Source organism: Camelina sativa, chromosome 14 (assembly GCF_000633955.1).
Source record: "Camelina sativa cultivar DH55 chromosome 14, Cs, whole genome shotgun sequence".
Classification (NCBI taxonomy): domain Eukaryota; kingdom Viridiplantae; phylum Streptophyta; class Magnoliopsida; order Brassicales; family Brassicaceae; genus Camelina; species Camelina sativa.
This window is the reverse complement of record NC_025698.1, coordinates 18,243,404-18,255,412: the sequence shown is the minus strand read 5'-3', so window position 1 is coordinate 18,255,412 and position 12,009 is coordinate 18,243,404. Positions and strand designations below refer to the sequence as shown.

Genomic DNA, 12,009 nt, shown 5'->3' with positions numbered 1-12,009 from the left:
GATATATTTTAGGAAATTAATATTATCAAATAAGGAAATGATTGTGTTTGGTTGTAAGGATTGTAGAGAATTTAGTTTAGACTTGTTTGGATACAAAGATAAGAGAGAATGACACAAAAATGTACTTCAAAAATGTTAAGATAGATGGGATCATGAAAATTATTCCATTTGTTTAACAAAAAATATTATTTTGACACAAAGTTTTTTTAAAATTGAATTTTATATCTATGCTTTTATTTAATATGTGATTAATGATTTAGATTCGATGTAAATTAAGAAATTTATTATAAAAAAAGAATGTATTCTTTTTTTTTTTGTCAAAAAAAAAAAATATATACATTCTAGAATGATAGATTTTGTGAAACGCAGAGAGTGTTACATATAATTTACAAAAACAAAAAATATTGAATGGCAAGTATATAAATGTAACCATTTGTTGTAAATATATACAAAAGTCAGTATATAAAATTGGAAAAGAAAAAAAAAATCTTCTTTTTTGATTATAGGATCTATATATGGATGTTCCTTGATAGCTTATAATCATCATGATTCATGCATTAACCAATGCTCGAGAGGACGATTCCCATGCTCATGAATAATAGAATTTAAAATCATCTGCCCTTCTTAATTACATGTTCCTTTGGTTCAAAGTTATGTATACCTTAGCCGAAATGAGTATGGAAACATTAGAATATTGTATTATTAACATGCTTATCTGTAGTTTTTCAATCCATACTTTCGTTAAATTGATGGGTAATGGTGCTAATCATTATAATTTGTTTATTTATTCAAGATTGGTGGCCACCCTCTGGTCCAAATTTATTGATTTTAAAGTCGACATACATAAATTATTCTATGGTCTCTTTGCATCAAAACCTTGATCTATAGATTAATAACGTCGAGCCCCTTAAAAAAACAATCTCATGCTCAGGTTTTGTCTCATAGTACAATGTAGTTTAGCTAGGAAAAAAGGTGGTTAAGATCCACTACACTAAGCAAAGTTATGGACATTTTATTTGTATATGTAAATATTACACGCAAACATAAAGTATATAAGTATGGTTAGATTTTGTTAGGAACCTAAAATGCAAAATTAGATCACATAGATGAGAATTTAAATTTAAAGGAATGACTTTAACCACATGATTAACGAAGGATTGAGGAAACTGAAGAGATCGAAGCTGACTTTCTCTCCCAAACACAAGTCCCGAGGTCAACTAAAAGCAGCATGAACCTTCTTATTAACCGGATCTCACCAACTTTCTATTCCTAAAAGAAGCAATATCCACAGGTTTGATGTTTGGTTCGCGAAGATTCTGACCATTCAAACCGTTTTCGGCGAAATTCAAATCATTTGCTCGCCGTGTACAACCACCTCTACCTGCTAGCATGGATCTCTCGGGTAACCCTGTCTTTCATCTTTTTGTTTAAGCTCAGCTCATGTCTGTTTCCGTTAACCGGTACGAACTTTTTAAGCTTTGAAACGATATCAAAACCCAAAACCTTGAAACCTGCTTACTCCTAAAGTTTTTATGGACCAACCTGCAACCACAAATGACAAACCGTTACTCAGCCCTCCAGAAGGATAAAAGACTGGAAAGAGGATACTCTCATCCTCCCTGCAAACGCATCAGAGCCCCAGAACTAGATACTTCAACCCTGATTGAAGAAAATGCCCTTACCCTCATGGGAAGACTGACAAACCCCTCAGTGCAGAGGTTGTATGCCCTGTTTCCCTTCCTCACTAACAGATGGACCCTAAGGGGTAAAGCTACAAGCGCTGACCTAGGAAGAGGCTGCTTCCAGTTCAAATTCGAATACGAAGAAGATCTACAAAAAGTACTTGAAAATAGACCCTACCACTTTGATCAATGGATGGTCATCCTTCAAAAATGGGAACCTGTGATCTCTGAAACCTTCCCATCTATGATTCCCTTTTGGATCGAAGTGCAAGGACTACCTTAACATTATTGGCAGCGAGAGATGCTGCAAACAATCGGTGATGAGCTAGGAAAGGTTATGGAGATGGAAATAACAATTGCTACTGCAAAAGTCAAAGTCCTGATCAATGGCTTGCAACCACTAACCAAGGAGACGGTCGTAGAATTTGCAAATGGGAGTGAAGCTCTCGTTCATCTGGATTACAAGAACCTTAAAAACCACTGTCACCACTGCCAAAAACTAACTCACGAGGAAAAAGCATGCCCGGGAGTTCAGATAAAAGAGATAGGAAACCCTGTATCCTATGCAACCCCCTCACACCCTCCAGCGGTGGTGCATAGGAACTACTACACATCGGAAGACAACTTTAGAGCACCCTCCCAGTCAAAACCCAATGACCACCCTGCAGGAAGCTGTAGCCACATATCTTACAGAGAGAGAGTGGACCGTAACCACTCGGTTCAACCTAGGTCTAATGCCTATCAAAGCTACATCTCAGGAAGCAAGAGGAAATACGACGATAGGGCCCCCACTGAAAACAGAAGCTACCGCCCTAGATCCCATGACTCTCGTTCATATGGTTATAGGAGATCTCCCCCGAGGCCCCTCGAACACCAAAGCAGAGGAATCTCAAACCGAGGGCCTAGGTCGTCTCATGGAACCCTGTCCCCAAACTTCCAGTGGAGAGAAAAGTCAACCCCAAGAGAACTTAACTGGTCTGAATCCTCTGAAACTCCTAGATCCAGGAGACCACATCTAGAGCGACTCCCACCCTTTGAACCGCAATCTACTGACCCCGATGCCATACCTTCAACAGATGAAGTCATGGGAGAACTACGGGACGTTACCATACAATATACAACCTGTTCGGATCCAACTGAAAGCATGTCAAGGAAACAGAGAGTCATTCAAGGGGAGAATCGAGGTATGATGGCAGAAACAGCTGCTGGAATCATTGCGGCAGCCACCCAAGCAAATCTTACTCCCCAACCACCAACAACTGAAACCCTGGAGGTCCCAGAATTATCTCCTGATCTTCCTCTCCATCCCGCTGATATCTCAGACCAACCTGCAGCACCAAGAAAGAAAAGAGGAAGACTTCCACTGAACAAATCTACTAATAGAAGCCCCCTAAACCTACGAGGAGAAAAGTCGAGCAAGAGAAACAAAACCTTAATTCATAACTCTCCAAATAGACGCCATAACTCCGGAAAGTCAAATCAATCGAGGAATACCAACTCCCCAACAAACAACCAAGATCAGGGTAGAAATGACAAAAACTTTGGATATGAAGCAGGGCCCTCTTCCACTCGCAATCCTCCTCAAATGCCTATCATACCAGCCATAGTAAAGAGCAATCGGGGTTTTCACAAAGCCCCCCCCCACCTCTTCCTTAAAGATTGCAAGCTGGAACTGTTGTGGTTTGGGGAATCCCACAACAGTCCGACGACTAAAGGAGATGAATCGACAATTATCTCCAGATATAATGTTTCTCATGGAAACAAAAAACCCTGATGATGTGGTTCTCACAACCACACAACCCCTTGGCTTCACAAAAATGAAACTGGTTTCTCCTCACAGTCCAGGTGGTGGAGGACTCGCTCTGCTCTAGAAGGAAAACATCAAACTCCAAATCCTAGCTGAGAACCAAAACTACATTGACACTCAGGTGAAAGCTGAAGGAAAAGCTTTCTTCGCATCATTCATCTACGGGGAACCTGACAAAACAAAGCGAAAAGGCATTTGGGATCAATTATCACTTGTTGGAAGAACCAGATCAGAAGCATGGATCCTAACAGGAGACTTTAACGATATCATAGACTTTTCTGAGAAATCTGGTGGACCATAACGCCCTGAAGGATCCTTCATCGACCTTAGAACCTTCATGTTAGAATGTGACCTTTTCGACCTTCGCCATTCAGGAAACTTCTTATCATGGAGAGGCAAACGTCACGACCACCTAGTCTTCTATCGACTGGATCGTGCAATTTCAAACAGTGAATGGGCAACCTCTTACCCATCCGGCATAAGTGAGTACCTTCGCTTCGAAGGCTCTGACCACAGACCAATTATCACTTACTTTGATCTAAAAAGAAAGAAGGGCAAGGGCTTATTTCGGTATGACAGAAGACTGAAATCAAACGAAGAAGTATCCAGATTGATCGAGGAAAACTGAGACCCTGCAATCTCAGAGGAGGTGGACCTTAAGATAAGCAGAATCAAAAGTGCTCTAATCAAATGGGCAAAAGAAAAACACGTCAATAGCCAAAAAAGAATAATTGAATGCAAGGAGAAGCTAGACCTTGCCATGTTTGAGACTCACAAACCCAACTGATATCACCAAAATAACAGAGGATCTAGAAAAGACATATGGCGAGGAAGAGGAGTTCTGAAAACAGCGTAGTCGCCAACTTTGGCTCACCTTAGGGGACCGAAATACAGGCTACTTCCATGCCTTCACAAAAGGAAGAAGAACTATTAATAAGTTCGCTGTTTTAGAGGATGATGTGGGGCAAACTTACTATGAGGAACCCAAAATCCTAATAGTTACTACTGAATACTACCAAACTCTTTTCACCTCTACAGTTGGAGATAGTTGGTCAACCCTGCATATCTGAGGAAACCAACGAGATAAATGATAACTGATAAATGTTAAAAGAATACTTATAGAATACTTAATAATAAAAATAAATCAGTGTATGAAATAGGAAATGTAATATACATTTATATAACTTACTCCAAATTTCTATCATATACATATATAAGAAAAAAATTACAAAAATATAAATAAGGTAATTTCGTGAAGATAAGTTATACTAGCCTTTTATTAAAAAAAGAAAAGAGAGAGAAAGAAAAGATAAGTTATAGTATAACCGTGGAAGAGTATCTAAAAATCAGAAAGAAAACAAATGTGTGAAGAATAAAGGGGCAAATTTGGAAGCTAGCCTTTTGTCTTGGGACGGACAGAACATAACACAACAATAGTGAAGCTGAGAGATTCACGCGACTCATTTAAGCCACCAATAATGAGTTTTTTTTTTCCTTTTCTGATTGAGCAACCAAAAAAGCACACATTTGAATTTAAAGAAAAATCATTTTACACTAATTTTCTAGTTTTTGTTTTTTAAAATAAAAAGTTAAGTAGTCTACTGCAAAATTAAAAGAGAGTGGTGAAAAAGATAAAAAAGAAAAAGGAGGAATCAATTATAGACATTATTGAGTTTTGTTTTTTTTTTTTTTCCTTTTTTGCTCATCCGAGAAGACGATGATGTCGTTTTGATGAGTTCACATGTTGTTTTCGCTAGACAACCTTAAAAAGAAAGAAAACAAGCTTTCCTCTTCTTCTTCTTCTTCTCACTCAGAGTTTTTCTTTTATAGAAAATAAAGGGAAAAAACAAAAAATGGGAATGGGAAGGTATCAGAAATCTACAACTTCTTCTTCTTCTGGTGTTTCAGCGAGATGGGTTTTTTTTCTCTGCGTTTCTAGCTTCGTTCTTGGTGTTCTTGTCGTTAACAGGTTCTTTCATTCTCTCTCTCTCAGATTTTTCAATGCTAATGCTGCGGATTCTTGGTCTTGTTTTGTATGGGTAACTAATGCTAATGCTTCAAAAGGGGGGTTTTTTATGTAGATGTAGCTTCAAAAGTCTGCAACTTTGTCACTTTCTACTGTATCTTCTGTCTTCACATTGGTGAATCTGGAACATTCTGATGCTGAATTATGTTTATTCTAGTGAAAAGATTATGTTTTCTTTTCTTTTTTCTTTGTAGTGGTTCTGTCTTTTGTGCAAGTAGCTTTAGTACAAGTAGATTTGTCAAGTTAGGCAATTGTTATTTTAGCTAGTAATCCCTTTTTGGTTGATTAATCCTAGCTTCTTCTGATCTTACTTACATCTGTTTCTTTCTTTTAGGCTTTTGGGGACATCTGAGACCGTAGATGGCATTGAGAGAGCTTTACCTCTGCAAAATGATCAAGCCAGGTCACTTCATCCTCTTATTGATTGTGAGAGCAAGGCAAGTAGATGATGACATATTGTGTGTTTTACATCACCTGTTGATCTGTTCCAGTTTTATTGCAAAATTAAATCTTGACTTTGGCATTGTTCTTCTTCTTTTATCCAGGAAGGTGACATTCTGTCTCGAGTTTCACATACTCATGATGTTATCAAGTAAAGTGCCTTTATTTGTCTCACTGAAACATGATGTTATGATATGATATTATTAGAGATAGGCTTTGTAGTTACATTTTAAATTCATTTTGCTATTTCATGTACCAGGACATTAGACAAGACAATTTCTTCGCTTGAGGTAGAGTTAGCTACAGCTCGAGCAGCAAGATCTGGTGGTGGAGATGGATCTCCAACTGTTGCAAAATCAGAGGCAGACAAATCGAACAAGATTCGGCCTCGGATGTTCTTTGTGGTGGGAATCATGACTGCTTTCAGTAGCAGAAAACGAAGAGACTCGATAAGAGGAACCTGGCTTCCTAAAGGTTCAACAAGAACCGAACCAGCTCTTCTAAAGCTCCCATATATAGCAGATGATGTGACAAAAAGATTGAATCTTGCTTTACTTTTTGCAGGGGAGGAATTGAAAAGATTAGAGACAGAGAAGGGAATCATTATGCGATTTGTCATAGGTCACAGGTAGAGTTTTCTTAATTTGGTTTCCAAAACATTTACTAAACAGTAAATAATATTGACTGTTATACTTTGATATGGATAACTATAATTCTAAAATAGTTCTTCTCCTGGAGGAGTCTTGGACCACACCATTGAAGCTGAAGAAGAACAACATAAAGACTTCTTTCGCCTGGTAGCTTTGATTTGTAGCGCTAGCTCTGTTGTCCTTTTCCCTTAGTTGATAATATCTAATAAATAGTGGAATATCTCGCAGAACCACATAGAAGGTTATCATGAATTATCAACTAAAACCCAAATATACTTCTCATCTGCTGTTGCAAAATGGGATGCAGACTTCTACGTCAAAGTGGATGATGATGTTCACGTAAATCTCGGTTAGTTACATAAAATGCATATTAAAATACGTACTGTTCCAAGAAAAAGCTTAACTAAAGTTTAAGTTATAATTATTCAGGAATGCTTGGTTCTACATTGGCTCGCCATAGATGGAAACCGCGAGTGTACATTGGTTGCATGAAGTCTGGACCTGTCCTTGCTCAAAAGTAAGTCTGTCACAAGCTCTCATGTTTCTACGCAGATCAGGAGTTGACTCTTTTTTTTTTTCCGGATTATTGTGCTGCAGAGGAGTCAAATACCATGAGCCAGAATATTGGAAGTTTGGTGAAGAAGGAAACAAGTACTTCAGACACGCTACTGGACAAATCTATGCCATCTCCAAAGATTTAGCAACTTATATCTCAGTGAACCGGTGAGCTCTCCTCTCTCAGCTCACAGACTCTTGTTTACAATCATCCTCAATCCTCATCCCAAATTGACTCATGTCACCCACGGTCTCTTTTCAGGCGACTACTTCACAAGTATGCAAATGAAGATGTCTCTTTAGGTTCTTGGTTCATTGGTCTCGATGTTGAACATATGGATGATAGAAGCCTCTGCTGCGGAACACCCTTGGGTAAAAAGATAAAAATCTGGCTAGCTCGTAACAGAGTAGGTAAAAAAGGTTTATTAATGACTACTGTGTGTGCAGATTGTGAATGGAAGGGTCAAGCAGGAAACCCTTGCGCAGCATCCTTCGACTGGAGCTGTAGCGGAATCTGCAAATCTGTGGATAGAATGCTTCAAGTACACCAACGTTGTGGAGAAGGCGATGGAGCAATTTGGCACACAAGTTTCTAATTATTTTTATCTTCTTTCTTCAATGTATAGTTTCAGCTTCTTCTTCTTCTTATGGATCAATTAGTATAGAGGTTCTGTCATTATGATTCATGTTCATGTTCAAACATCACATGCATCATCTAAGCCTCAATTTTTGCCTCCTAAACCCTAAAAATTCTTGCAAAAGTTTGATGCTTTTGGAGGATATCGATTCTTGAAGAACAGGGAAAAAAAATCATTCTTTTCTTTAATACAAATTCATGAATTAATAAAACGAGACAAGAGCAATTTGCAATCAAACCAATGAATCAATCACTATGAAGGATGATTCGCATCAAGAAATTGAATAATTCCAAAATTGTATTTACATACGAGAATTATCGAAAACAAAACCAAAAAAAAAAAAAGAAATCGTAAAATCTTGATTTTGTGATCAAGAACGAACTATGGTCTCGAAGCAATGAAGGCCATCGAGCTCAACAGCAAACCTCGGTGTCTTGGTCGCCAAATCCATGTTCTTGGAAGCTTTTTCATCTTTCTTGGCTGAGAAAGACGCGTTTTGACCGCCGCCACGGCCGCAAGAAGAAGTAGCGTTGCGTTCAGAGCGGTGGACATAAGGATCAGCGGTAACTTTCTTCCCCATAATCTCAACACACATGGCGTCAAAGGCACTAAACATCGAATTCATTATCACAATTCACAACGAATTGTTAAAAGAAGAAAGAAAAAAAGATCTTTGAATGGGTTTATTATGTTTATGTGAAAGGAACAAAAACAATATAAAGTGTTTATATAGAAAAGTCTTTTTTTAATAAAGACGCGACGAAACAAGACCGTGTTGGATGAGGAAAGAGAAGAATCCTAGTTGGATCCGAGTTAGTTCAAAGTTAGAAATTTTCCACTTTAGTTTTCGGCGAGTTTGACCTTATTTTCTCAATTGGTTTAGCGTGAGATGTGGCCACTTGACAAAGACGACCTTACATATTTTTTAGATTGGACTTAATTTATAATCAAATTAATTAATGGTAAATTGGTAACCTTTTAACTTTTAATAGAAGAGGAATGTAATTACTAATTAGTTTGTGTTTTTTTTTCTTTTTTTTCAAGATTCTCTCAAGGTCAGCTTTTAAAAATTTTGTGTTTTGGGTTTTAGATTTATTTGGTTCATGAAAAATATAGTGACCATAAAAATAGTTAATACACTAAGTTTGAACCTGGAGTACATTGCATAATAATTATTTTTCATTTTTATTCTATTTCTAATACATTTAAGTTTTTTTTATGAATTTATGTATATTTTTTAAAAAAATTATGTACATTTATTTTTAATAATTTATTATTAATATTAATTATTTTATATTTTAATCTTTTATAAATTAAATCAGTGATATCGGTAAAAAATTCATAAAAAGTGTATATAGTCAAACATGACCATTGCAGACATTTATCTTCGCGGATTTCATAGAATAGTTATTTTTTGAGTTAAAAATCTTTAGACCCGTTGATGGATGATTGGATCTAGCATGACATGTTTGAATTATTTAACTAACACTAAAAGTATTAGTTTATTTTATATAGTATAAATTAGTAATCATAGTTAAGTTACAAATTATATCCACATTAATTCTATGAACTACAAAATATAATACACTAGATAAGGGTCCGCACAATGTGCGTGTTTAAAAATTGTTGAAAAAAATAAATCATAAACCTTAAACAATTTTTTAAAAATAGATAAAGAAATTTTATTTCCTAAAGTAAATATATAAATAATTTAAATTAGAAAATATTTTTATTTACTTTCATACATTTATTTATATTTTTTTATTATTTTTATAAATTATAACAATTATTACAATAATTTAAAGCTAAACTATATCCTACTAAAACTTTTGCCAAATACTCATCGTTACAAATATTATTATTGTCAAATTTCAAAAACTGACTTATTCACAAAATATTTTACATGCAACAAATCATCAAAGCAACATCTAATAAGTAACCACATACATTTTACTATATGTTTTACCATTAAAAATATGTTCTTACACCAAAATTATTTTATTGTTAAAGTATGCTCTTTCTCACCACCTATAAAATGTTTTCTAAACAAATTAAACAAAATTTCTGTTGTTTTACTTTCATTTTGGCATAATTATATTTCTTATAATTACTAAAATTATTTTGTGACATAGTTTTTTTAACCATGAAGTTTTTTTTTACTCCAAAGATATTGGATGAACAACTAGTGAAAATTATCTACTCGATTACAATGATTTTATGACTAATCCAATAAAATTTGAGAAATTGAAAGAAATATATATAATATAATAAGAAAAAAATTGAAAATTATAATCATGATGGTATATATAAGTCTTAGATAATTCAGATATACAAAATGGAAACTTTATATACAATCCAAAACATGACATATGTCATAATCACGTTAAGGATCAACGACCTATTTACTCTTCAGAAGTATCCAATTGTACTAAAACATCTTAAAGTTATGACCTCGTTTCAAATATTCTCGAATCATAAATTCTCAACTTATTTTTACCTGAATCAAAAGTTCTCATATATTTCTCCATATATATAGTTTAAACTGTTTACGAACCTAATCCGATAGAAAACCACATAAATCCAGTTAGAAACCAATTTTAAAATGGTATACCATTCCAACTTTCCAAATTTGAAACCGCTTCTCAATAATTCGATCAAGCAGCTCTTGTTTCAATATCAGAATCATCAACATTATTAAGAAAAGAAAACTCTAAATTTTGACCAGAAACATCAACCACCAACTTATCTTCCAAACTTATAATGCTACTAACTATAGAATAACTTTTGGAACCTCCATCAGTGTCTCCATCCTCGATTAAATTAGCGGGCATTATATACTTCAATTTCATTTTATTGCATCTGATAGCTTCCATCAAAAAACCCGCACGAATCAAAGACTCACGCAATAGATCGGCAAAATTATATCAAAAAAAAATTAGAGATCAAAGTTTTTGATATAAACATGTAATGTTATGTAGATATAATGTTATTTTCTTAATTAGCTGTCTTATTATTTTTTCAAAAACAATAATTCTTTTGAAATAACTTATGTTATTCTTTTTAAAATTGTTATTCACTATTTATTTATTAATAATAATATACATGCTTAGTGAATTACTTGTTTGTTTATACATGTCAAAATCTTATTGAGAAAACACGTATAATATAAGTAGCGTACAATGGAAAATAGATTAGTTTTGTTAATTTTCCTTTTTGATTAAGAATTTTTTTTAGATATAAACATGTAAAATTTATTTAGATTTAATGTTATTTTCTTAATTAGCTGTTTTAAAAAATAATAATTTTTTGACACGTGTCAACATCTCATCAATGTATTTGACACATGTCATGATCATATTAATGGATAATTTGAAAACCCAACTTTATATATTAAGATTTTTAATATAATAAAAATATTAGTTCAGACTTCAGTTCAAGTTTTTTTTCTTAAGACTGCCAATCGGTTCTTCATGAACTTTGTTTTCTTCGCATGTGCCTTCACAAATCTTGTTGCAGTACTCAGTGTCCAAAATTGGCTAACCATAGAGAAATAATTTTTTTTTTTGTGCAAACAAAGACATAAAATTTAATGTGTTAGGTTATATAGTATAATTATACAACCAAATATGGATGACACATAGTATATTTATTTTACCATGTAGTGGTTGAGAATCTTTGTAACAGTAAAACTTTGATATGAATGTCACATAGTATATTTATTTTAGTTGTTTTTTAATATAATAAGATTATAATTATATTATGTTTTGTTTTACTAAGTTTGAAAACTGTGATTTCTGATCGTTAAAATTGACATGTGTCACGATTTGATGAATTTCTAACTTTGATATTTAATCATTAAAATTGATACGTGGCATGATATAGCGAGTTTTTAACTTTGATCTCTGATCGTTAAAATTAACACGTGTCACGATCTGGTGAGTTACTAACTTTGAAAACTAAGGTTTATATAATAAAATATTAACACCTTACCTATTAAAACAAACTAATTTTAACTGATAGTTTTTTTAAACAAAATAACTTTAATTTGTATATACACCAAACAAAACAAATACATACTAACCTACCATATATCTCTATATTGTTATACAAAATAAATACTATTCAATAACAAAATTTAATTAAAAAATAAACAAATTTATTTGGAGCCTTAAGAAGTAAAGAATAAGGTCACTAGAGTAAACAACTTTGT

The 12,009-nt window shown here is 34.1% G+C and overlaps 2 protein-coding genes across 2 annotated transcripts; one reads left to right on the top strand and one right to left on the bottom strand.

Annotated features, from left to right (window-relative positions):
- Nucleotides 5,135–7,896, top strand: LOC104741886 (beta-1,6-galactosyltransferase GALT31A). The gene is made up of 11 exons (XM_010462814.2): nt 5,135–5,458; nt 5,850–5,952; nt 6,061–6,107; nt 6,216–6,430; nt 6,521–6,584; nt 6,681–6,753; nt 6,835–6,955; nt 7,036–7,123; nt 7,204–7,329; nt 7,424–7,533; nt 7,609–7,896. The coding sequence occupies exons 1-11, from the start codon at nt 5,343–5,345 to the stop codon at nt 7,755–7,757; spliced, it is 1,212 nt and encodes a 403-aa protein (XP_010461116.1). The 5' UTR covers nt 5,135–5,342; the 3' UTR covers nt 7,758–7,896.
- On the bottom strand, nt 7,966–8,532 carry LOC104741885. The gene has a single exon (XM_010462812.2). The coding sequence runs from the start codon at nt 8,422–8,424 to the stop codon at nt 8,170–8,172; it is 255 nt and encodes an 84-aa protein (XP_010461114.1). The 5' UTR covers nt 8,425–8,532; the 3' UTR covers nt 7,966–8,169.